The sequence below is a fragment of the Narcine bancroftii genome, chromosome 8, assembly GCF_036971445.1.
Source record: "Narcine bancroftii isolate sNarBan1 chromosome 8, sNarBan1.hap1, whole genome shotgun sequence".
Lineage (NCBI taxonomy): Eukaryota > Metazoa > Chordata > Chondrichthyes > Torpediniformes > Narcinidae > Narcine > Narcine bancroftii.
The window spans coordinates 46,832,027-46,859,818 of NC_091476.1; the positions used below are offsets into that span (position 1 = coordinate 46,832,027).

At 37.8% G+C, this 27,792-nt stretch overlaps 1 protein-coding gene across 12 annotated transcripts in view; it reads right to left on the reverse strand.

Annotated features, from left to right (window-relative positions):
* The window catches only part of LOC138740653 (bromodomain and WD repeat-containing protein 3-like), a 120,722-nt gene that overhangs the window by 48,795 nt on the left and 44,135 nt on the right, over nucleotides 1-27,792 (reverse strand). For 10 of the 12 annotated variants that reach the window (XR_011343096.1, XR_011343095.1, XR_011343097.1 and 7 more), the window contains 8 exons: nucleotides 22,352-22,445; nucleotides 19,950-20,087; nucleotides 17,959-18,038; nucleotides 16,393-16,555; nucleotides 10,883-10,999; nucleotides 8,273-8,380; nucleotides 7,318-7,442; nucleotides 6,297-6,379 (listed from right to left, as the gene is read on the reverse strand). Coding sequence is in view for 9 of the 12 variants with exons in the window: in XM_069893613.1 (XP_069749714.1) it covers nucleotides 6,297-6,379; nucleotides 7,318-7,442; nucleotides 8,273-8,380; nucleotides 10,883-10,999; nucleotides 16,393-16,555; nucleotides 17,959-18,038; nucleotides 19,950-20,087; nucleotides 22,352-22,445 (908 nt within the window). In the remaining 3 variants the exon portion in view is untranslated. The remainder of the gene's footprint in view (nucleotides 1-6,296; nucleotides 6,380-7,317; nucleotides 7,443-8,272; nucleotides 8,381-10,882; nucleotides 11,000-16,392; nucleotides 16,556-17,958; nucleotides 18,039-19,949; nucleotides 20,088-22,351; nucleotides 22,446-27,792) is intronic. The other 2 variants (XM_069893608.1, XM_069893616.1) reach the window with 2 other exon arrangements.

The following is a 27,792-nucleotide window of genomic DNA, read 5'->3' on the forward strand; positions in this document are numbered from 1 at the left end:
CAGAAAACTAATAGGTAAAAAAAGTACAGAAGTTTAAAATTGGAGTGTCTCAGCATTAGTTCGCCAATCATGCACCTCAAGCAACCGGAAAATTCACTTCTCTTGCATCTACCAATCCCTATAGGTGTTGGATACTAGGGATTTTACTGTACATGCATTTCCTATTTCTTAAATCTATCAGTTTGCTATTTTCTTTCTTGCTCCTTTCAAGAGACTGGAGCAAGTTTTACTTGGCCCTGGTATCATATTGACTTTTAAAGACATCACACTTCCTACAAATGATAAACACATGCTTTCTCTAATGTCAGCATTTTGTTTTCTTTTGTATGAGGACAAACTCAAAGTATTCATTTAAAACCACATATAGATTAAAATTCTGTCTCAAAAGGGCCTCGTTCATTAATATATTATACTCTTATCCTTTCTATATTAAAAAAAAAGCTTTTGAATTTTCTGTGATAAATTATAACCAATTTGTCTTCATCACTTTTGAAGTACTGAACTCTCCATATCTGCCACATGCTTCCCTTTTTTGGCATTTTACCTCACAGAATCAGCTTCTTCCAAAAGTTCGGTTTTAATTGATTGGTGATTTAATTTTTCCCAGAAGTCTATCAGGGTTATCTCAGCTGGCCAAACATTTGATTGCCTTGTGGAACATGAAGTTGTTTTTAAACAAAGATTTTTTTTTTTAAATCAAAAGACAGAAAGGCTGAATTTATAACAACAGCTTTTCTTGTAAAAGTTATATAACAAAAAAAATGTGCTGGTGAGATGCTTCCTGAAAACTATTATACAAAACTGACATGCTTTAGAAAATTAGGCATCACTAGACCAAATCTGGTGACCTTCTTCAATCAGTTCTATCATGCCCTCACTGCTAATTGAAATTAGGCATCCACTGGAGGATCAACTTTGACATTCCGTTAAAATCTAACGACCTCAAGATTTCTTTAAAGTCAACATATCTGTGCATTTCCCCAAAATGCAGTAAAATCCCCATTATCTGGCACCTATGGGGATCGCGGATGTTGGAAATGCAAATTTTCTGGTTGACTGAGACTCTTACAATGCCTAACTAATGTACTTGCATTAAAAATACACCCCTTAAAAGACAAGATGGTGCAAAATATAAAGTAATTTGAAAAAAAAATCAGTATTGTCGTCTTTAATTATGTAATGTTCATGTTAATCAAGTAATTCCCATAACTTAAAAATATAAAGTTAAATTTGAACTCATTTGCTGGTACTGTAACAGTGTTGTGTTAACCACTATGCTAACTGAGCAGCTGTCATAATTAACCTCCTCCCATATCTTTACAGATAAAGCCTTACTAATATACTTAATAGTAATAAAAATAAAGACCCTTACTAGGAAGGGATAAGGACACAACTTGCTCACACTAACAACATGATTCACCTCCTAACAAGTGTCCCGACCAGGTTCTTGGCACATCTTCCTCGTGCTGACAACCCAACTCACCTCCACGCAAATGGCATCAGTGCGAAGAATGCATGTACATTGCAGGGCATTTGCTAGTTTAGTGGAGCAAGCCTGCTCATGTACAGTGAATTCTCAGCACTCCCCTGCAGGGAGCATCTGCCTAGTCTTATTTATTTGGATTTATTTATTATCTCAATTTTTTTTTGCCAGTTGTTTGAGTTTCCAGTTGATTGAATTCAGAATAATGGGGAATAGGGTCCTCACCTCACTTCTTGCAAAGGCTTGGTTTGTAATTATTTTTATCAACAGCTGAAATGGAGACTAATACTTTTCCAGATGGTACAGAAAACCATTTTGGCTAGTGAAATGTTTAATTGCTTAGTGTAACAAAAATATATTATATTGCTATTTTTTCCTCAGAGATAACTGAAGAAAAGCACAAGAGCAACTTGTATTGAGCTTATTATAAGAACTATACTTTAGTTCTATAACTTTAAATATTAGATAGAAACAAATTAATATTGTTATGATTCTTCTTTGTGATTTACTATTTTCATTGAGAAATTGACAGCCATGAAACGATGTGCAGCAAAAACAAAAATTAATTTAGCAAAAATGAAAATTGCACTGCAGAGCTTCTAGAACAGTAACCTTAACCTGTCCTTTCTAATGGCATAAATAGCACTATTATTTAAAAGTGCAACACCCCAGATGATATCTTCCTTATTTTAAGGCACAAGATTATACAACTTTATTTGCTGCAATGCTTGTACTCAATATCCCTTGCCCATTTGCAATATTAGAAACAAGTGTTATTTCTTTTAAAAAAATATTTAACACTTCACATTGAACCATGTCTGTAACAATATATAGATATTCATGTACATAATGACATTTTCATTTTTTTCCTCTCTAACCCCCCATAACTTAAAGCAAGGATTTAAAAAAACTGAACAGAAGAAAAGAAAGATTATGTCATCCAATATATTATATACTTAACTATTTTATTGATTGCAACTTGTTACATCAAGAGATGGAAGTTTGAAATTGGCAATTTCTAATAAACTTTATGTATGGTTCCCAAATTTGTTCAAATAAAACGTATTTGTCTCTTAGGTTGTAGGTATTTTTTTTTCTAATGGAATACACTTTTTCATTTGTGTGTACCATTGTTGTATTTTTAAAGAGTGTTTCCATTTTCCAAGTTATAATTATCTACTTTTTTTGCTGTCGCTAGTGCGATCATAATAAATCTTTTTTTGAGCTATGTCTAATTCTTTATCTTTTGTTGTTTAACAGGAAGATTTTTGGGTCTTTTGGTATTTTATTTTTTGTAATTCTATTTAATATTAAGTTTAAATCCTCCCAAAAGGTTTTCACCTTTGTCCATGTCCAAATTGCATGTATTATTGTACCAATTTCTTGTTTACAATGGAAGCATTTGTCCGATAGTGTTGGATTCCATTCTTTTAATTTTTGAGGTGTAGTATATAATTTATTGAGCCAACTCAATTGTATCATACGATACCATGGGTTTACTGTATTAGTCATGGTACCTGCACATAGTTCCATCCATGTTTCATTCTTCATCCATATATTTAAGTCTTCTTCCCAACGTTGTTTGGGTTTATTTATCACTTCATCATTTTCCTTGTTTTGTAATTTACTATATATATTTTTGTGATAATTTTTTTAAACTATCACACTGTCTGTGATTAAATATTCAAAGTAGCTACTCTCAGGTAACCTTAGACTCACTCCCAGCTTCTTTTAAATGTTTTCAATTGATAATACAAAACTATTGTACCATGTGATATTCCATATTTATCTTTTAACTGTTCAAATGTCAACAAATTATTTCCCAAAAAGCAATCTTTTATTTTTTAAAATTCCTTTTCTTGCGCATTCATGAAGAATAAGTTATCCATTTTAAAAGGAATTAATGGGTTTTGCGTTAGTAACATTTTTGGTATTTGATAGTTTATCATCTTTTGTTCAAGATGTATTTTCCTCCATATTTTTAATATATGAAGTATTGGTAAATTGATATGTTGCACTAGTTTCTCATTCCGCTTATAAAGTAAGTGTTCAGGAACATTTTCCTCTTATTTATATAATTTTACCTTAAGCCAAGCTCATTTTTTTCCTGCCTGGTAAAAGTTTGACAAGAATCTTAATTGTCCTGTAATAGTTTTTGAAATTTGGTAACTGCAATCCCGCCTTGTTTATATGTCCATGTTAGTTTATCCAAAGCTACTCTTGATTTTTTGCCTTTCCAATAGGAACTTTATCAATTTTTTTAAAGAATTCCCCTGTCAAGGGAATTGGTAACTTTTGGAACAAGTACTGTAGTCGTGGAGATACATTCATCTTGAGACAGGTTTCTCTCTCTATTAGTGGTAGTTCTTTCCATTTATCTAAATCCTCTTGAATTTTCCTTATTAATGGTTGATAATTTAATTGATACAAATTATTATCTATTTGATACCCAAGTAACGTATGGCTTGTGATTGTCATTTGAAAGGAGATTCCTTTTTACATTCCATATAGTCGACTTTATTCATTGGCATCACCTCACTTTTATCAATATTAACCTTGTATCCTGTTATTCTTTTCATTTTATATATATAATCTTTTTATTAATTTATCTGGGTGTGTAAAGTATACTATAATATCATCTGCAAATAAGCTAATTTTAAATTCTTCCTCTTTTATTTTTATTCCCTTTATCATGGGATCTTTTCTTATCAGTTCTGCCAATGATTCTCTCTTTCTTTGGCTTGGTTTCGCGGACGAAGATTTATGGAGGGGGTAAAAAGTCCACGTCAGCTGCAGACTCGTTTGTGGCTGACAAGTCCAATGTGGGACAGGCAGACACGATTGCAGCGGTTGCAGGGGAAAATTGGTTGGTTGGGGTTGGGGATGGGTGTTGGGTTTTTCCTCCTTTGCCTTTGCCACTGACAAAAGGCCAATGATTCTATAGCTAAAGCAAACAGGGAAGGTGATAGTGGGTATCCCGACTCAATTTAAAGTAATCTGAAACATATCCATTTGTTACCACTTTTGCCATAGGACCATTATATATTGTCCTAATCCAATTAATAATTTTTTTCTGATATTTTAAATTTCTTAATTACTTTAAAAAGATAACTCCATTCAACCCTATCAAAGGCTTTCTCTGCATCAAGAGCTACTGCCACAGTTGTTGTTTTGCTTGTTTGTGCCACATGAATCACGTTAATAAATTTACACACATTATCTGTCGTTCTTCTGTTTTTAACAAATCCCGTCTGATCTAACTTCACTAATTTCGGCACGCAATTCGTTAATCTATTCGCTAATAGTTTTGCAATTAGTTTGTCATCTGTATTTAGTAGAGATATTGGCTTTGGCAAATACTAGAGCGCATCGGATGTCCCCCAAAGTTCCTCAACATGATTATCCAACTGCACGAAAACCAACAAGGTCGGGTCAGATACAGCAATGAGCTCTCTGAACCCTTCTCCATTAACAATGGCGTGAAGCAAGGCTGTGTTCTCGCACCAACCCTCTTTTCAATCTGGTCTATATGAAGTTGGTGACAGCGGGTCCTTTCCTGTTTTTGGAATTACTGAGATTATTGCCATTTTGCAAAAGTCAGGCAGATTCTGGGCCTCTTCCACTTGTTTCGTTATCTCTAAGAGAGGCGGTTTCAGTGCCAATGCCCTATGGGCTCTTTCAATTTCTATCTCCTCTTGGAGTTCTTCTACTCCCAAAATCTGCGGTATCCATTCTTTTAAGAATCCTTTTATGTCTGTGCCTTCTTCACCTTCTTTCAAGCCCACTATTTTTATATTATTATGTCTACTAAAATTCTCTAAAATGTCAATTTCTTTGGGCCAATAAGTCATGTGATTTCTTAATCTCTTTGTCTCTATCTTCCAGTTTTTCTCTTAATTCGTTCATCTCCATTTCCACACCTATCACTCGGTCTTCCACCTTTTCACTTCGTTTTTCATTTCTGTCATTACATTCTCCATTCTTTGGATTTTTGCATCTTTCTCTTGCATAGCTTTCTAATAGCTTTAAACTCAAACATTGTTGTTTCCATTAAAGTTTTTATTTGTTTATTAAAGTACTCTTTATCCACCATCTGGATTTGTTTTTTAACTTTGCGTTTTTTCCTGTAGTTCTTTATCTTCTTCTAGGGCTTCTCTTTCTTGTTCCATGTCTTCGTTCAACAATGAGCCCGTTTCTATCACTGGCTCTCCTGCAGCTTCACCCGTTGTGTTAGCAGTAACCTGCTGTAGGTGTCTGCTCTCCTCGGTGCCTTTTTTAGTATGCGAACCGTGCATGCGCGAGGAGTCACAGATGGGCACTGGCATTTCTTTTTATGGCTCTGTAAGCCATCGTTTGAGTCCAGCTTGCAAGACGTCGCCCCCCCCTAGCTGCCCACTTACAGACTTCGCAGCTTGGGCCCTCCTCTTCGGGAGAGCTCTCAGCTCACGGATTCCGGTAAGGCCTTCTTCTTTGTTGTCGGGAGATTTCTTTGTTTCTTCCTTACTTGTCGGTGTAGGGTTTTCTTTCTTCTGAGCCATCTTCAGGCTTTGCTTGCACCGTTTATTTAATGACTTTTTACTGTTTTATTTCAAAGCCTTGCTTTCCTGTCACTTTTTTCACTTTCTCTCTGAAGGGCTGGTTTTACCTGATCAGCCACTACTCCATCATGTGACCCCTACCAAAAAAAATTGTATTTCCTTGAAGATAAAGTGATATTCAAACAAAAGCTTTCAGTCAATACTGAGCAACTGTTTTTTTTTTGCCGGCTATCCTAAAATGATAATAAATCTAGCTGAAAAGAAAATAAACTCACCAACTTTCCAGTTTCTTTTTTTAGCTTCATTATAAAATTGCCGTAACACTAAAAAATCAATGACATCTGGCATGTCATGGTATCTAAAAAGATTACAAATAGAAAGTCATGCAACCAGACATTGAAAAATTCAATTAACATTTATTTTACAAAAGTTCAGACAGAACCAAGCATTCTTGCATCCAAACTAAGTTGTGTTGATGTGAACTGAACTGAATGACAAAAAAAAACATTAAGTATAAAGCCAGAGACAACAGAAAGATTGAAATTTCTCCTTCTGTTTTGTCTTCCCAACTGTGACTTCATGAGAACACATAATAATGTAGTGTCTGATATATACAGATCTTCTAGATAGAATGCATTTTAAAAAAAACTTTGAAGTGGTTCTGGTGAAGTTCCATTTGCTTTTGATTTCTTGCTATTTCAGATTATTTGACAACCTACAACATGTGACATTATGATTTTAAAAATTTAGTGTTTTCTTTTAACACAACTGAAATATTTCTCCACTTTCTTCACACTCTTTCAACTGCCAATAAAATTGAAATATTTCAGAATACAATAAAAGGAGAACAATATTATAAATAAGTAAAATGTTCATGCTCCAAATCAAGGTTGTATTTCCATGAATAAATGATACTCAAAGATACAGCATATTTATAAATTAAAAATCTAAATAACACAACATCCATATGATTTTAATTATAAAATGTGGAGTGTATAATATCTATAAAAATAAAGAATGTGCAATATCTTGTAGAGATTCAGGTTTAAAAACTAACATTTACAACTTGAGCAGGAAACACAAAAGAGCATTTTTCAGTCACTGCCATGCCATTCTTTTATATTAAATTCCTTGGGTCATATTGATAATTGTAAAACTTACCATTTCACAAACTTCACTTCTTCAATACACTTTACAAATTAACTACTTAAAGTTTGTATTTTAAGTGATCAGAATGTCTGCCTAATACATGAAACTGTATATTTATATTTTCCAGTAAAAATTGCAGATACTTACTTAATAGAGAAAGATTCTCCAGTCATTTTGCCAGTTATAGGATCTAATAGAGAAAGCTTCAAACAGCATAGTGTAGGTGGTCCAACTTCATACTTAATCCCAATGACCTTTACAATCTCTTGTTCCTATATTTTGTAAAAGAATATGAAATTATTTAGACACAAAATAGATAGTCCATGCATATGTATCTATAAAATTTTAATTATTTTTACGATCCCTCATTTTTCCTACTGTGTCATAGGCTCTCATGATATTAATCACAACAGGTCCATCTTGTTCTGAAAACAATTCTCCAAAAGCAGCATATTAGAATTATTACAATTACTACTAAAGAGTCCAATTAACCCATCAACCAGATGACTCATTTGCAGTTTATGCCTATGGCAGCCCAAGCCTTACCCTATCAAGGAAATTCCCTTTGCATTGTCCATCCTGCTAATCCTCCCCTTCATATGGGATTAATTTAGCTTTCTCCATTTCCCAATTCAGATGAAGGATCTTCAACCTGAAATACTAATCTTACATTTTTTTTCCACAGATATTGCCTGACTCGCATTTTCCACCATGGTCTATTTTCAGTATGCTTACGGTGAATTTTTCCTAGATGCAAGTATTGGGAAGACTTGATGGGAATATGGGGAGGATAAAGGTGCAATGGTTTCTAGGGCTTTATGCTTTTATGTCTTTATAACAATTAAATTCAAATGGTGCAAAAGTTGTTCAAATGTATTTTTGACCAGCATTTTAAATCCTCTGGGATACCACAACTTTCTTGAAAAAATATACGTTGAAGCTTGAACAGATAATGGAAAACTAATAGATAATTTCAAGAAAAAAATTGTGAATAATAGTTGCGTAATTTTACACGAGCCTTTTAAAAAATAATTTATAACTGATTGAAAATGAAAACTGCCTTAATTTCATGGTAGTTACTTTTAATACAAGCCACACTTACCCTGAGTTCTAATTTGATCCATGGTTGCTTCTGAAGATTTACATAGTATATTTTTGCTTTCTTAACAGCTTTAACATATGCTTCATGTCCTTGACGAAAATATATTGCCTGGAAGGATACACAAAACTCTTAAATAAAAGCACAAGGTAACAAAATTAGAATACGATTTTCTGTTCACTAACAATTCCATTTCCACAGCCAACCTGACCAAATTTTAGTTTCATACAACTTCTCATTAACATCGAGATAGTTTTTGCCTCTCCGATCCACAGGTCCAACATCAACAAGTCATGTGTAAATTAACTTTTACAGAGTTGAAATGTGTCACTTAGTTCAAGAGGTTCACACTGGTTTTCCTGGTTCTGTCAATACATTTTTCCCTTACATAGTGCACAATTTACATGGTGGATCCACTGGATCCAACTGCACTCATCACAATTATGGTTTTTGTCAACCTTGCAGCTGCACAAGGTTATGCACCTCTCCAATCTGATCACATGCACACATTTGTCATGTTATCTGTCTTAAACTTGGTGAAATATGCTCCTGAATAGAACCCTGCAAGGTCCATATCCTAGTGGTTCTAATATTTCCAGTCTTATTAGTTGAGGAATGCTTTTTTCCATATGAACTGCCCAAATGGGGGTGATCCAGTTCTGCAAGATTCATCCACTTCAAATTGCCTGAGTGATCCAAAGTATCTTTTTACTCCTTGTTTTTTATTGGTACATTCAATGACAAACCCTTCGACCTCAATAGATTTGAGGATGTACTTTTTAAAAACAAAATACATAGAAGATGCTGAGAGTGTTGACAAGGTGGAAAGAGCAACTCAGACCATGAATAGAGCACTGAGATGAGTAGGAAACAACAAGAACCATTGAATTTTAACATGACTAACAATGCAAATTTATATATAGTAAAATAAACTATATATCTCACGTCCTTGTATAAAGTCAATTGAATTGTAAATCTGGCTCTGCCAGGAAGAAAAGCATTGTGCACCACACTGAGCTATTCCTCTCTCTCTCTCTCACTCACTCTCACATTAATCTATTTTCCCAATTTGCCTCACTTACTTCCTGCGGTGGCAGTTTCTACATTCTGGCGAAACAGAAGTCTCAAGTCTTCTTATAGTTCATTTATACAAGTAATGCATACAGATCCAGTAAATGAAGTGTTAAATTTTATTGCAAAAGGGTTTAAAAGGGAGAGGTCTTGCAATAATTGGAACATTAAGTACACTCTTTATGTAAGGAGAGATACACTCGCATAGAAGGTAGATCAGAAAGGGTTTACTATTTTGATTCCCAAGATGAAGTGGTTTTCTTATGAGGAAAGTGCAAGTACTATGGGCCTGTACTCTTCTGTGCTTAGAGAGGTGATTTCAAGGATATTGAAGATTCTGAAGGAGCTTGTCAGGGAAGCTTGTCATGGCAAAAAAGTATGGCCATGTAAATTGCTTGTATACAACAAAGATGAGCAGGAATTTGTTCTATCAGCAGGTTGTGAACCATTTAAGTAACCTAGAATGCCTTAGAAGCTACATCATTGAATATGAAAAGGATGACTTTTGAAATACAAGGGAGTCAAAGACAAAGGAAAATGGGCAGAAGAGTTGAGCTCAAAAATCAGATCAACTATGAACCTATTCAGTGGCAAAGCAGGCCAAAGACTCCTGCAAATGTACCCAAATTCTTTATTGAATTTATCACACATTCACCCAAATGATAGCTTGACGCTGTCTTTCAATGGATGCTACCTGCTCTGATCTGCATTCCAGCATTTTCCATTTTTAAATTTTAGATTTTAACATCTTAGGAATTGGTTTTGGAAAAAATCCTCAAGGCTTTGTTGATGTTATTTAAAAGAATACATTTATTTGATTCACTCTATCAAGATGTTCAGCATTAATTTCTTTTCACTGCAAAAGAATGTCAAATCATTATACTGTTAATGCTCTCGGGGGGGGGGAAAAAATCCATTGATTCTATGCTCTAAACTTAGTATCATGTTATCAAACACAGAGCAAATGATGTTTCCGATCATTATAGTTTTAGTGGTCGTGTCAAGGCTAAATCTGTAGCATTTATTGTTAAGTAAACTCTAAGACAGGCCAGTAGCATAGCTCTAGGTAGCAGACAACCAGATAACTAGAAAAAAATATTCTATCAACCGATTAGTAAACTACACCCAAACGAACGATTTGTTCAGACAAGTACTGAAGTCAACTTTACAGCCAGCAGCATGCATTGGATTAGTGTACACATTCTTACTGCTTTTCTCTTACATGACATTGGCAGAGAACCTCACACAGGAACATGACATTTCTGAACACAAGCAGTACCTGAACAAGCCTAGTAATTCTCTTTGCTCTAAATTTTTTAAATTTTATTTTAATCATTAATTATCAACGATGTTTCACTGCATTCCAGATGCAATGATAAAGTCTTTTAACATTTTTAAAGTATAGAATAAAGACCAGAGTGAGTAAAATTAATTTTTAAACAGATTATATCTAATAATTTAAAGCAAGAAGAGAACATGCCAAGATAAACCCAAAAGCTCAACTCCACAGGCACTTTGCACATTTGGTAAGGAAACATTCACCTCATCACCCATTTGTGGCACAAATGGTGACCTGCGTGGAACTGTATCTCTGATCCAAGTTGGAGGTATCCATTCTTCAGTGGGTACACCGTCCAATGCAATGAGTTCACCTGGCCTCTAGAAAAGGACAAAACTATGTGATAAACTTATGAAATGGATTGGATGTGAAAATATCCGTGCCCTACATAAAAAAGGAACAGGAATTATACCATTCAATATTACAAGTTCATTACATGCAAGTAGAAGGAAAATGTACTATTTGCAAGCATGCATCTTATGTGTGCTTGCAAATAAAAAGTATATTTGCACTCATTTAATGCAAAATATTGATAAGATTAACATGATCGAGGAGCAGCTTTACTTTTGCAAGCAACGGTGGTAAAATAAACCAAGTTGAAAATGCTAATTAACACAGATTTTAAGAAATTAAAACTAAAAAATATTTGTAAGCCAGGTAGCTTTTATTAAATTGTAAAAACCACTCAAACAATAATAAAGGAGTGTAATTTTGTTGTGCAAAAATATGTATATTATTTACTAGCTAAATATTATAATATTCTATCACCAGCATAGGGAAAAGATAAAGATACAAATTAGTAATATCTCCAAATAAACTTCTGAAGCTATATAGAATAGGAAAGTAATTTTATAAATCTGTGCTGGATTGATGTTCACATTCAGTTACATTAGAGAAAATGCTTTTCCCAATTACCTTGATTTATTATTAAGTTAAGGAACAACTTGACCAAAAAGTTCCTTGTTAAAATTACTATTTAGTTTGTTCTTGTATAAATAGAAAGAGTATTCTAATGAGACAAGGTATTTTTGACTCATTTGGCTTTTAAATGTGTATTTCATGTAGAATACCTCAAATTAATCAATTTATTTCAACAACATTTCAATTTATTTCAATGCACATTTGTTGAAGCACAACAGAATGGACACCTTCACAAAGATCTGGGCTCAGTGATCCTGATCAACAGGCATGATGTATATAAAAAAAACTTGCTCTAAATCCTGTAAATCAACAATTGATCCGTTGAGTTGCCAAATCAAAAATAACACCTTGAGCAAAGAATCAATACTTTGGCATGACATTTGTAACATCCCAAAGACTTTTAGCTATATTCTTTTTTATTAATTTTTATTTTTCACACTATAAACCATATTGACCAAGATACATAGACATTTTTCTTCTTAAATATATAGTGTCATTTTCTCCCCCTTTTTCCCCCCTCCCTCACCCCCGTCCCCATTTATTTGAAGTTCAATCTATAAGATACATTAAACCCATTAAACAATGTTGTCACTTAATAAAAATAAACAAGAAATTTTACTGAGTCAGTTCTTTTCGTTATCTTCTCCTTCTGTCATTTTAGGTGGTGGAAGTCCATGGTAGGATTTCTCTATTGTATTTCATGTATGGCTCCCATATTTGTTTGAATATTGTAATGTTATTTCTTAAATTATATGTTATTTTTTCTAATGGAATACATTCATCATTGTTGTATTCTCAAGTTGTCTTCTAATTTCCAGGATGACATAATACATTTTTTTGCTACAGCTAGGGCTATCAGTCCAAATTCTTTGTTTCTTATATTACTTAGGAGGAAGATCTCTGGGTTTTTTGGTATATTGCTTTTTGTGATTTTATTTAATATCTGGTTTAGATCTTCCCAAAATTTTTCCATTTTCTCACATGTCCAAATTGCATGAATTGTTCTTCAGTTTCCTTTTTACAGTGAAAACATCTGTCTGATACTGTTGGGTCCCATTTATTTAACTTTTGAGGTGTGATGTATAGCCTGTGTATCCAGTTATATTGTATCATGCGTAACCTCGTGTTTATTGTATTTCTCATAGTTCCAGAGCATAGCTTCTCCCATGTTTCATTCTTTATCTTTATGTTTAGATCTTGTTCCCATTTTTGTTTGGTTTACTGTTTGTTTCCTCATTCTCCTTTTCTTGCAGTTTGATGTACATGTTTGTTACAAATTTTTTAATTATCATTGTGTCTGTAATCACATATTCAAAATTGCTTCCTTCTGGTAACCTCAGACTGTTTCCCAATTTGTCCTTCAAGTAGGTTTTCAGATGGTAGTATGCAAACATTGTATCGTGAGTTATATTATATTTATCCTTCATTTGTTCAAAGGATAATAATTTATTTCCCGAAAAACAATTTTCTATTCTTTTGATCCCTTTTCTCTCCCATTCTCCAAAGGAAAGGTTATCTATTGTGAAAGGGATTAGCTGATTTTGCATCAATATTAGTTTTGGTAGTTGGTAATTTGTTTTATTTCTTTCTACATGAATCTTCTTCCAAATGTTGAGCAGATGATTCAAAACCGGTGAATTCCTACGTTGCACCAATTTTTCATCCCATTTATATAGTATATGTTCAGTTATCTTCTCCTCTGTTTTATCTAGTTCTAATCTGGTCCAATCTGGTTTTTCCCAATCTGATAGGTATCTTAATTGTGCGGCTCTATAATAATTCTTAAAGTTTGGTAGTTGTAAGCCTCCTTGTTTGTACCATTCTGTTAATTTATCTAGGTCTATCCTCGGTTTCCCCCCTTTGCATAAGAATTTCCTTATTATTTTCTTTAACTCCTTTAAGAATTTCTGTTAGGTGTACTGGTAATGACTGAAATAGGTATTATATCCTTGGGAAAATTTTCATTTTAATACAGTTTATCCTTCCTATCAGTGTTAGTGGTAAGTCTTTCCAATTCTCTAAGTCGTCTTGTAATTTTTTCATTAATGGATGGTAATTTAGTTTATATAGATGGCCAAGGTTTTTATTTAGTTGTATACCTAGGTATCGCATTGCTTGTGTTTGCCATCTAAATGGCGATTCTTTCTTAAACTTTGTGAAATCCGCATTATTCATTGGCATTGCTTCACTTTTATTTGTGTTGATCTTGTACCCCGATACTTCTCCATATTCCTTCAATTTCGTATGTAATTCTTTTGATATTTCTGCTTCTGTTAAGTATATTATAACGTCATCTGCAAATAGACTGATTTTATATTCCTTCTCTTTTATCCCTCTTATTTTATTTTCTGTTCTTATCAGTTCTGCTAGTGGTTCTATAGCTAACGCGAACAGTGAGGGGGATAGTGGACATCCGTGCCTTGTTGATCTGCTTAAGTTAAATTGTTTTGATATATATCCATTTACTGTCACTTTCGCCAATGGCCCCTTATATAATGCTTTAATCCAATTAATATATTTCTCTGGTAGGCTGAATTTTTGTTGTACTTTGAATAAATAATTCCATTCTACTCTGTCAAAGGCCTTCTCTGCGTCTAAAGCAACCGCTACTGTTGGTGTTTTATTTCCTTCTACTGCATGAATTAAGTTAATAAATTTACAGATATTGTCTGTTGTTAGTCTTTTTTTAATAAATCCAGTTTGGTCTAGATTTACTATTTTTGGTACATAGTCGGCCAATCTGTTTACTAATAGTTTAGCCATTATCTTATAATCTGTGTTAAGTAGAGATATTGGTCTATATGACGCTGGTGCAAGTGGTTCTTTCCCTGTCTTTGGTATTACTGTAATTATTGCTGTTTTGTATGAATCTAGTATGCTTTGTGTTTTTCAATCTGGTTGATTACTTCCAGGAGAGGAGGAATTAATTAGTCTTTAAATGTTTTATAGAATTCTATTGGGAATCCATCCTCTCCTGGTGTTTTATTGTTTGGTAGTTTTTTTTAATATCTCCTGTAATTCTTCTATTTCAAATGGTTTTATTAATTTATTTTGCTCCTCTGTTTGTAATTTCGGTAGTTCAATTTTAGTTAGAAATTCATCTATTTTGTCTTCTTTCCCTTCGTTTTCAGTTTGGTATAGTTGCTCGTAGAATTCCCTGAAGTTTTCATTGATCTCCGTTGGATTATATGTAATTTGTTTGTCCTTTTTCCTTAATGCCAATACCATTCTTTTAGTTTGTTCTGTCTTAAGCTGCCACGCTAGAATTTTGTGCGCTTTTTCTCCTAGCTCATAATATTTCTGTTTTGTCTTCATTATGTTCTTCTCCACCATATATGTTTGTAGTGTTTCATATTTTATTTTTTAATCTGCCAATTCTCTTCTTTTAGTTGCATCTTCCTTTATTGCTAATTCTTTTTCTATATTTGTTATTTCCCTTTCCAACTGTTCTGTTTCCCGATTGTAGTCCTTCTTCATCTTAGTTACATAACTTATTATTTGCCGTCTGATGAACGCTTTCATTGCGTCCCATAGTATAAACTTATCTTTCACTGATTCCGTATTTATTTCAAAGTACATTTTAATTTGTCGTTCAATTAATTATCTAAAATCCTGTCTTTTAAGCAGCATGGAATTTAATCTCCATCTATACATTCTTGGTGGAATGTCCTCTAGCTCTATTGCCAATAACAGGGGTGAGTGGTCCGATAATAGTCTAGCTTTATATTCAGTTTTCCTAACTCTCCCTTGAATGTGGGCTGATAACAGGATTAGGTCTATCCTTGAGTATGTTTTATGTCTACCCGAATAATATGAATATTCCTTTTCCTTTGGGTGTTGTTTCCTCCATATATCCAAAAGTTGCATTTCTTGCATCGATTTAATTATAAATTTGGTTACTTTGTTCTTTCTGTTAGTTTTTTTTTCCAGTTTTATCCATGTTTGAGTCCAAATTAAGGTTAAAATCCCCTCCTATTAGCATGTTCCCTTGCGTATCTGCTATCTTCAAAAAGATATCTTGCATAAATTTTTGATCTTCTTCATTAGGTGAATATACATTGAGTAAATTCCAAAATTCTGAATATATCTGACATTTTATCATTACATATCTCCCTGCTGGATCTATTATTTCCTCTTCTATTTTGATTGGTACATTTTTATTGATTAATATAGCTACTCCTCTGGCTTTTGAATGATATGATGCTGCTGTTACATGTCCTATCCAATCTCTCTTTAATTTCTTGTGTTCCACTTCAGTTAGATGTGTTTCTTGTACGAATGCTATATCAACTTTTTCTTTTTTCAGTAAATTTAACAGTTTCTTCCTTTTGATTTGGTTATGTATTCTATTAATATTGTACAAGGACTGCCTAAAGAAATCTCTTGGTGCCTGCCACATTGACCACCGCCAGTGGGCTGATAACGCCTCAAACCGTGCATCTTGGCGCCTCACAGTTTGGCGGGCGGCAACCTCCTTTGAAGAAGACCGCAGAGCCCACCTCACTGACAAAAGGCAAAGGAGGAAAAACCCAACACCCAACCCCAACCAACCAATTTTCCCCTGCAACCGCTGCAACCGTGTCTGCCTGTCCCGCATCGGACTTGTCAGCCACAAACGAGCTTGCAGCTGACGTGGACTTTTTACCCCCTCCATAAATCTTCGTCCGCGAAGCCAAGCCAAAGAAGATGTACATATAATCGCAGGAGCAAGAATTGGAACTATATCAGCAATATAACTCAAGTAAAAATATCCTTCAGAATCAGCCAGATGAGAAATCCCAAGAAAATTTACCTTTTGTTTGGATTTCTTACGTTTGATAACCAATCTTTCACACATCTTTTCATCTTCAGAACTGCTACTGTTGTGCCTTACTATGCGTCTCACCAGCCGCTTGGGTGGCTGCAAGTTAATGCCTGCATCTGCTGTCCAATCTGAATACTCACTCGAGGAATCACTAAGTATTAAAATGATAAAAGCAAAATAACATTTTAAGACCATGTTTCTGAGACTAGAATTGAAGCCTAGAAGTATTGTAAACCTGAAACAAGACAGAAACTGCTGGAAAGACTCAGCGGTATACCAAATATATGTGTGTAATACTCAAATTTTGTGGATCAATTTTTAAAGGTAAAATTGGGGGAGCTGGGGGGTGGGGTGGGGGGTCGACTATTACATGCATACTACTTTTGACCTTGCCTGCGTTTTTCAAAGCATAGGAGTTTCAATGGGCACTGGCTGGGTCTAGGTGAGTCTGCGTTTAGGGCATTGGGAGCTTGGATACCTGGGTGGCTGGTCGGGACAGGATGGTAAATCAGTGTTCAGGGCATCAGAAGTTTGGATGGGTGAATGGCTGGGCCTAGTTGAGAGCCCACGTTTGAGGCACCAGGAGCTCAGATAGCTGGGCGACTTAGACTGAAAGTCAGTGTTGGGCTTTTCGAGGCTGGGACATGGGGGGGGGGGGGGGGGGCTGGGGTAGAATTTCACATGTTATCGACTATTACACGTATATACGGTTTGTGGAGTTCAATGGAAACTCAGGTTTACATTGGGATAGGGTGCAGAAAAGATTCACTGCTTAGCGAAGATTAGGACTGCTCAGCTCGAGGGTTAAGGAGACATTGCCATGGATAAAAGGAGGATGAGTGATGACTTTTTGGAAGTACAGTACTTAAAATTATAACAGTCATAGAAAGGGACAAAATGTCTATCCCCAGGGCAATTTAAAACTAGAGGGCACAAGTTATGCTGAGAGGGGAATGATTTAAAAGATTTTTTACACAGATGGTGGCGGGTATGTAGAATGAGGACGTAGATGGGGCAGGTATATTTGCAACATTTATGAGACATTTAGACATGGATGGGAAAGGGCCAAAGACAGGCAAATGAGATTAGCTTAGGTAGACAATTTAGTCGGCATGAGCAAATTGGACTGAAAGACAAAGTTGTGAGTCCGCAGCTCTTGGGGACAACATAGGTGATTTATAGAACCAAAGATTGAAGGACCTAGTTTCTTCCAAAGGCAAAAGCAATGCAAGAATGTCAGCATTAGCAAGCTTCTTCCCATCTGAAACACATCTGTCATATTCTCCTGGTCAAATTCTTGCAACTGCTTTTTCACAGCAATTTATTGAACTCTCAAATCACGGCTTACAGCAGACCAAGGCAACCTTTGGACTGGGGCATTTAGAACAGTCATTAAATGCTTGCCCTGCCACTAAGACAATTGAAGGAAGAATTAGTCACTTGAATTAAGTAGAAGAGGATTTGTATCCAGTGAACTTGCAAGAAAGATTCTGGGTTTTTGAAGATGGGAGGGGTTGGGAAAGTGAGTGACAGTATTATGCTGAGGCTGCCTACCTGGAACTGCTTTCACTTTGCCACTCTTCTTCAACCTCTTCGGATGATCCATCACTTCCATCTAGCGTCTCCATTTCCTGCTTGAGACCAGAACTATAATATTTAAAAGGAAAATTTACAAGCTACTGCCTCTATAATGTGGTAATGAAAACAACTTTGGAGCAGTTATAACTGGAAGATGGATAAATGACAAGAGACAAGTCCACAGTTCTGCGCTGATGACGACATAGCCCAATAAAAGTGGATAAGGCGGCATGCTTGGCTTTAGTACAGCTGTAGATTACAAGCAGTGGAGGATACCTAACTGAATATATTTAAATTTGGATAGATTTTTACAAATTGGGAAATTAAGGGATATGAGGAAAAGGCAGGTAGGTAGAGATTAGTCATCAGATCAGATCAGTCATGATCTCATTGAATGGCAGAACAGGCTCAACAGGCCGCATGGCCTACTCCTGCTCCTATTTTGTATGTCCTTATATTGGCGTGGTCATGGCATGCTGAAGGACCTGTTTCTGTCCTGTAAAATTCAATGACTAAAAGTTTTTGTGGAGTTGGGAAGGTTGGAGGTTGCGTAAGGGAAGATAGTGGCAGTTCACAGACAGGAAATCTAAAAGTCCCATTCAATCACAATGCTTTCATGCTTGATTGAAGGAAACGTATGAAGGAACACTTTGCAGTCTTTGAAACAGTGCAGAGGAAGAGGGATCTGAGGGTATAGAAATACAAATTTTGATGGAGACAGGACAACATGGCACAGAAAATCTGTCTGATTGTCAGACTTGACGTCAGTCGAAAGCAGGGCTGCAGATCAGGTCATGGGTAACAGTTAGATATGATTTTTTTTTGTGGCTTGGGAGTCCTGAGGAATGGATCCAGATGCTACTAACTCAAAAGCAGCTTTGCACTTTATATTTTTTTACCCAGAAGCCAAATTTCTATTGCAAAACCGTCTACTTAAAATTCTTAAATTGCTAACCTGCCTCCTGGGAGCAGCATCGCTGCTCACCTCAGATGCCTCCTCATAAAACCCTAAAGTTCAAGTTCAAATTTATTATCAGAGTATGTGCAGGACATCACATACATGAAAAGGCAGGAGATAGGCTCAGCATTTAAATTTTTAACATCCAGCCTGACCCATTTAGCTTCCTATGCTAAAATGCTGCCTTTATAATAGTTCAGTGAGAGAGATTTGAAAGTGTAGAAATAAATTTTGATTGCGACAGGACAAGTTGATAAGCTTGATAAAATCAAAGCATCTGTTATCTGAGTTTTTTGATAATGGGAGGAAAATGTATGAAACAAAATTACTGTTGAGGACTCAGCTACATGTTATATCGTATTCTAGATGGAACTTTATAATGCAAATGCCTTGGAGATGGCTTTCAGTTATGATGAGCTACAAAAGATATGGTTTGCCATTCCTTTTTGTGGCGGGAGTTGGGAGAAAAAGTTTCTGCAACAATAAACAGAGGGTGGGAGAGATGAGAAAACATATTACACAGAATGCACTTTTTAAAATGTATTGTTTGATAGTAAATCAATGGTAATGAGCAAGAGGCAAATGGACAATTGAGGATAAATTTCTGTAAACGATATCATGTCTTTGAAATTCTCTATGCCAGAGGCCTATGAAAACTGGTCATCGAATTCATTTCAGCTAGATATTAAAGGGAAGTGCAGGAATACAAGTATTTTGTACTTTTTTATTCACCCAGAGTAATTTTACAATTCTGGATTATGCATGGAAGTTCTGATGAATGGTAAAGCAGGCTTGAAGTGCCAGATAACATACCTAATTCTTATTTTCTTATACATGAGATATTGTTTTTGCATGACTATGAGGTAAAGCAGCATAATGAATCTAATTAACACATTGTTTTGGAAAAGCTGGTACCTACACATGGGGCTATGCAGTTTTCCACTCTGCTATTAAGTTTGATAATTCACGAAGTACTTACCACATGATTATAAATGTCCAACTTACTAACCTCTGAAGAATTGTTAGGTTCTTCCACGTGGCGAACACTGCGAGTACGACATTCCATAGTTGAACGTGTTTGATAGAAATGTTGATTACGGCGCTGAAATCGCCTCCCTGAATGTGGAAAATAATCCAAACCATCGCCCTACAGCACAAGAGGAATATTCACATTACCACACTATTTTAATGGCTTTTAACTATTGTAAAATCATCTTGTAATATATTTTTAGCTGATGAAATTGATTATTAGTACATAATTTTATTTACAATTAACACCACTTTTCCTCAAGTTGTTAACACTCATTTTTTCAAATTAGCTTAAATTGTCTTCATGTGTAGGTTTTCATTCATGATAAGTGTCAGGGATTGTGCTAATATTTGCAGAGGTGTTTGAAAACTGCAGATTATAGATATGCAGTATATTGGGTTTAAACACAAGAAAGTAAAGTCAGATGAAGAATTTGATACAATTCCAAATCGAAAATCACTGGGCATGTTTGGTGGGAATTTGAGGACTGGGCAGATGCTATTTATGTGAAAGAGGATTAAGATGCAATTTTTATTGCTAGGTAATCTGAGGCCTTGTGACTTCAAGAAGTACAGTCCCAACAGTAAAAACTCTCTTCAATAGTCCCTCCTTATGGCACACCAGCTCTTATGACACTATTGTACCGATAGGTTGGATTTGCAAGTTAAGGACATTGGCTTGACATAATTCTGTCACCATGTCAGATTAATGGCACAGCTCTAGATAAGAGAGGATCCTACAATGTCAAATGTACTGTATATGTCTGCTTTTTCCTAAATCTAGGACCAAGGTCAATTCTGGGGGATCATTTGGCTTCATTCTTTTGGCATAAAAGTTTGATGTGGTTTGACATTTCAGACAACAGCTCAGAATCTCATTTCTGTGGTTCGTTAATGTGTAAAAGCCACACCACTGATAAATCAGTTTATTGTCATGACAAGTCATGAAATTTGGTGTTTAAAGCACATTAATAGAACATTTCAGCACAGTACAAGCCCTTCAGCCATGATGCTGTGCTGACCTATGTGAACCCATTCCAAAACAATCTAATTTTTCCATATCTCATACCGATAAACCTTTATTTTCCTTACATCCATATGTCTAAGAATTTTTAACTTAAATGTGCCCATTCTGCAAGCCTCCATAATCACCCTGGGAATAAACCAATATTTTTTTATTCCCACAAAAACTGAGTGGTTACACATTTCCGCCCCCCCCCCCCCCAAATCTAATTAACAAAATTATAGACGTTTTCCCAACTGCTGGAGGGTAGCTACTAGCCTCAGCACTACTTTGAGACCAAATCCAAATATTTCATCGAAAAAACATTCCCAGTCCATCAGAAGAGCTCTTTTTCATAGCCAGAAATTGCATCATTTATAAAATGCAAGATTTCATGCACTTTATAAGATGATCCTTTAGTTTATTTGTCCTGTAAACTACTTATTCACCCTTAGAACCCTGCAGCACTAAAACAGGTTTCTGTTCCACCTCGTCAATGCTGACTGTGATGTCTATCAAGGCTGATTCTATTTGTTTGCATTAGGCCTTCTTTCTTCCTGTGCCTTTCCTATCCAAGTACCTCTCCAAATGTTTAGCAAATGCTGCAAATGTATCTGCCTTCACCTCATCAAGCAGTTCATTCCCCAGAGAGTCACCACTCTGTGTGTAAAAACTTACCCATCAGATCTCCTTTAAATTTCTCTCCTCTTAAATCTGTGGCTTCTAGTTTTCATCTCCTCTGACCTGGTAAAAGATTTTGATCATCTAATCTATCAAATGCTCCTCAATTTTATAAACCTCTACAAGGTCATCCTTAAAACTTCTTACATTCCAACATGGATGAAAAATAGCTATCCCATCTTTGCTTATAAACTCCAGTCCTCCACATTAAGCCACATCCTGGTGATTCTTTTGCTATTTTGCGACCACAACCTTGCTGTTCAAGTGTAGTTTGGCCAAAGTTATGAAACCCATTATCTACAACTCTTGCACTCAATGTGTCAGCCTACAAAAAGAAACAAAAGAAAATCCCTGGGAAAAAGTCTCTGACAATCCATCTTGCTGTACCCCTGAATTTTATGAACCTCTAAGGTCATCCCTCTGCCTCACTGAGTGGCAAAAATTTCAATTTATTTTTCCATAAAGAATCATATTTTTAAATATTGAATTTTTAAATACTGCCATTATTCATTAGGGTTCATTGCATGTCAATTGTGTGTTCAATGGTTAGTTAAGATAGATGACTAAATTTCTTATTTAGAAAGATTTGGTTACAGGTGGACATCTCAATGGCAGAAACAAGGTGACGAATTAAGAGAGCACCAATGTTACTGAACATAGCCCAAGTTCTGCCAAAGGAACTCATGTACATCATTTACCTTCTGTGTTGGTTGCAAAGGTTTACGCTTTTTCTCAGCTGTATATAGATTAATTTCTCCATCTCCTTTACAAAGGCGCAATTCCTCCTGAAATCTTAAAAAGTGATTTCTTTTAAGTGGACATAATTCATTTTTATCCAAAGATGTTTTATTTTCTTCAGATATTTATTATGCACTCTTAAATTGCAGTAGGTCCTGCATCAAGGAGGAAAACAGGAATCCTGACAAGAATTGCTGACCAATCGGTTCTTTTCAAATATGTATTAAAAGCTATTTCAGAGAGCACCTGATGAAATCAAACAAAAAATGCAAATGTTGAGTAGGATAGATCCTTCACTCAATTAACTTCAGAACAATTACAATTTGAGAGATGATTTCAAAACAACTTGAATGCTGATATGTGGTCTTGTAGCGTGTGTGCTACATGAAGTGTGGAGTAAAAACGCACACACAGTCCAGTTGAGATCGATGATAGATTTATTGCTCTGCCAGCTGTTTATATTCACTCCCTGCCTCTGATGACAGGAGTGACGTGATCGCAGCTTTGGCCTCCGACTGGCCGGCGTTCCTGCTGTTGCCCACCATGCAGAAAGTCACACGGGATGACAGTCATTGGTTCCTGCAAGGCTCTCGCGATCACCGGCCATTTTGTGACCCTGGTCATGACTCAGTTCGCAGGCTGCTACATGACCCCCCCCCCACCCTCCCTCCAGAACCAGCGATTGGAATGTCTGTTGCCGCTTTGGGCTGCCTACCTCTGCATTATGGGTTCTGAGTTTCGACTGGCTGGCTAATGTCTATATGGGCCGGTTTCAGGTGGTTGCGGGTGAAGATTCCCTCTTTGCTGGGAACGCCCAATACCACGTCGACCCATTATGCCTAACAACTCTGTATGACCATTGGAGGGGTGCCTGATGCGCTCCCCTTTGCACAAAAACATATTCGCACGTCTGTGTCTTTGGGGAAGAAAGATTCATGCTGGCCATGCAGCAGGGGCTGTGGGGGGCTAGAGTCTTTTTCTCAGCTGTTTCAGTACTACCATGGGGAGTTTCCAGATCCTTGGTGGCAGCCAAGAACTACCCCAGGATTACCGAGGGTGTGTCATAGACCTTTCCTGTTGTGGAGGCATTAAAGCCCTTTTTTGGCACGGTGCATATCCCCAGAAGGGCACAAGATAGTTCGTCCTCCTAGGGGCCCCTTGAGCCGGGCTATCAGGCTGCTTTTAAGAGTCTGTGGAACCACTCCCCCAACTCATTGGCCTGCAGGTGATATGCCACGGTAAGGTGGAGATGGGTTCCCAAGTTTGGCCAGCGCCGCCCAGTGCCCCAAGGTAAATTGCATGCCTCTGTCAGAGGTGAGATGTTCCAGGACTCCGAATCTGGAAACCCAGGTATTTATTAGTGCTCTGGCACAGGTCTCCATGGTCATATTAACCTTCAGGACCGCCTCCGGCCACCTTGTAGAGCAGTCGACCATAGTGAGGAGGTATCTCGCCCCATAGGAAACCGATAGTGGTCCTACGATGTCGACGTGACTGAACCTATGCTGCGATGGCTCAAAAATCTGGGGAGGTGCTTTAGTGTGAATTTGCACCTTCGACACCTGGTAGAGCATACAGATCTTGGCCCACTGACTGACTTGCTTGCGGATCCCGTGCCAGGTGAATCTGCTGGCCACCAACTTTACCGTGGTTTTGATGGCCAGGTGCGCCAAGTTGTGCACTGCGTCAAAGACCTACCGTCTCCATGCTGCCGGCACGATGGGGAAGGGTTTGCAAGTGGAGACATTGCAGAGGAGTGTCTGGTTACCAGGGGTGATGATAACATCCTCCAGTCACGGCCCAGAAAGCGCCGTCCTGTATGCCAGGATCTCAGGGTCGTTGAGTTGTGCCCTGGCTAGGGGTGAATAGTCTATGCCCTGGGATAAGGCATGGATAGACTCGATGGAGGGACGGAGAGTGCATCGGCCACCACATTGCTCTTGCCGGTGTTATGATGGATGTCCGTGGTGAATTCGGATATGAAGGAAAGGTGCCTCTGCTGCTTGGCCTACCACAGGTCAGACAATTTGTGGAAGGTGGGTCAGTGGCTTGTGGTCTGTGAATACCTTGAATTGTCTGCCTTCCAGAAAGAACCGGAATTGCCTGATCGCCAGGTACAGTGCCAATAGCCCCTGTCAAAGGCTATGTATTTAAGTTCAGGTGGCTGGAGGTGCATACTAAAAAAGGCCAGGGGCTGCCATTGCCTGTCAAACAGCAGTTCAAGGAACCCTCCGACCACTGTGTTGGAGTTGTCCTCCATGAGGGCGGACGGTGCTCCAGCCTGGAGTTGACCAGAAAGGTAGCGTTGACCAGAGAATTATTTGCCTTCCCATCCCAGACAGCATCTTTATTTTTTCCTGCCATGAGCACGAAAAGTGGGTGCATGGTCTGAGCTGTTGCTGGTATGCATCCATGGTAGAAGTTAATTATACCGACCGGTGAGCTCCTGCAGCCCCTTCACGGTGTGAGGTTTTGTGAACTGCCGAATGTCTTCCACCTTCTTGGGCAGTGATTTTGCCCCATACCTGGTGACCTGATGCCCTAGGAAGCCAGTTGTGTCCTACCCAAACTAACACTTGGCAGGGTTGGTGGTCAGCCTGAACTCTGGGCTGTGTGCTCTGAGTAGTTGCGGCTGAAAATAAGGATGTTGTCCAGGTAGACGAAAGCGAATGGGAGGTCCCAGCCCACCACATCCATCAACTGCTGAAAAGTCTGAGCAGCATTCTTAAGTCCGAAAGGCATCCTCATGAATTCAAACAGGGTGAAGGGTGTGATTATGGTGGTTATGTCCTCGAGGTGCACTGGGATTTGATGATAACCCCTGATTAAATCGACCTTTGAAAACACCCTTGCGTATCTGTCTGGTGTGGTGGCATCGTTGAGGCATCTCTAATCACCATATGGCCTCCATCCTCCTGCTGGCTTCGGTGGGAGGGGGAAAGAGGCTCAGGAGCTATCCAACCACTCCACCATCCCAAACTCTTCCATTTTTAAAAATTCCTCTTTGGCGAGGGCAAGTTTTCAGGGGGGAGACGGTGCGCCCTGGAGTGGATTGGGGGGGGCCTCAGTGAGACATCATCTAACAGCGTGTCAGAGTCAAGGTAGGGGGCCGGTAGTTTGGCTTCCCCCAGGGGCATCATTTGAAAAGTTCTGGCATGCACCATACAAGTCTACCAGCAGGGAGAGGTCACGCAGGAAATCGGCTCCCAGGCGCGGTTGTGCCACTGCCACAACAGCAAAAGTTCACTTAAATCAGTAGCCAGTAAATCGTAGGGGGACTGTAAGGGTGCTGTAAGTTTGAACAAAAGTGCTGTGTGCTGCCCTCAGTGCCGGGCATAGTTTGGCATTCTGGAAATCGTAGGCCATAGTGGGTGGGGGGGTTGGGGGGGGGGGGGGGAAACGACACAAATTTTGGCACTGGTGTCCACGAGGAACCACCTTCCTGAAAGACAGTCCCACACATGAAGGAGGCTGTCATGTTGGCCAACCGCCACAGTCATTAATGATGGCTGGCCATGGCATTCCCGGAAATGCGCAGGGTGGGCAGTATCAACAGCCCCCCCCGCACCCCATCATTGATAGTAATAACAATATGGCTGGGTAGGGAGATCCACTTGCCTCTTCATCTGCTGTGGCCTTGTTGCCAGCTGGGGTCGGGGCTCAGGGATCTGTTCATCTGAGGCGCCATTTTCTTTCTTTGCTCCTCAGACCATGTCTGCCCGGTCTGCAACTTTTCTCTGGTTGCTGAAGTCCTCGTCAGCGAGAAAGAGTCAGATATCCTCAGCCAGCTACTCAAGGAAAATCTGCTCAAAAAGCAGGCAAGGCTTGTGCCCCCTTGGTGAGTGAAAGCATTGTGCTCATGAGGGTGGAAGGGGCCCTGTCCCCAAAATCATCCAAGTGTTGTAGATGGGTGGCATGCTTGTGCCGTGATAGCCCAAATGTTCGGGTTAGCTCATTGAGGGCACTGTATTGGCCTTGTTCCGGAGGCTCCTGTTGGAAATCGACAACCCCTGCTGTCATATCCTGGTTGAGCGAGCTCACTATGTAGTAGTAGCTGGTGTTGTCATTGACAATCTGTCAAAGGTGGAACTGGGCCTCAGCCTGTTTGAACTACACATGTGGCTGCGATGCCCAGAACGTTGGCAGATTGAGTGAGACAGAGTGGAGAGTTGCTTGGTCTGTTATCTTTGGGACTAACTGCTGGCTGGACCTGTTTGGGGTCACCTGTGTAGAGTGTGCACTACACGAAGTGTAGTGTGTTGCACATACAGTCAAGTCGAAGTCAAAGACTGATTTAATGCTCTGCCAACTCTGTTTATATTCACTTCCCACCTCTGATGACAGGAGTGACATCATCGCAGCGTCGGCCTCCAACTGGCCTGTGTTCTCACTGTTGCCTGCCACGCAGGAGGTCATGCGGAGCCCTTGCGATTGCTGCATTGCTGGTCATTTTGTGAGCCGGGTCACGACTCAGTTCGCGGGCCGCTACAATCTCATTATTCTGCAAGTTGTGCAGTGGTTTGTTCCTTTTGGGAATTTAATGATCCTTTCGCAGAAGTAAAAGCATTACATGGTTCAAAGAATTATACAGCAAAACATAATTTTGACTTGAAATTCAAAGGCACGAATCCAAAGCAGATGTTATCTTTTCAAAAATAATGATCTGGCAAAGTGTAGCACTGAAGTGAGATAAAGAGAACAAATAACATTTGAATAAAGATAAAAAAAACCATAGTTATCCATACTGTAATCTAAACACTAACACACTAATATTAAACCTTTAATTCTAGAATCACTGGATAATCACAAAATGCACAATTTGCAGTAGTCAATTAAATAAAGTATAGATCTGTGTGATGAAACCAAAGTTAAATAGCAACATGCATGTAACATTAAAAATAGACTTGCAATTATGTCTTCCTCATGTACAGTACCACTACGTTCCTAGAAAACAATACGCCTCGTGATTCTGCCTAATACAAATCCTCTGTACGCATCAAATCTCTCCATAGTAATGCCCCCAGATGTGCACTGTCTATGGGCAAGAGAATTCTGAATGTGTTGTAAACAGAAAGGAAGTATTGTTTTAATTAAATGGAAATGAATGCCCAAATTGTTTGATAATTGTACAAGAGATTGGCTCGTCAGCTTCCAAAGCAAATTCCATAAGTCACTTCCCAGAGTGAACTGTCAAAGTGCGACTGTTATCCTTGGCACACTGATCCAGTTCTCTCTATACATTGGGTTTTTTTTTTCCCACATAAAAGTCTCAAGTATTTATTCTAAAATTGCAATTTCTTTTGGGAGGTAAAGATTTGTGTATACTGTCAAGAAGAATTTTCATCATCCAAACTAATACAGGGGTACAGTTTAAAATGCTTTCATTGAATAGAGGCACTTG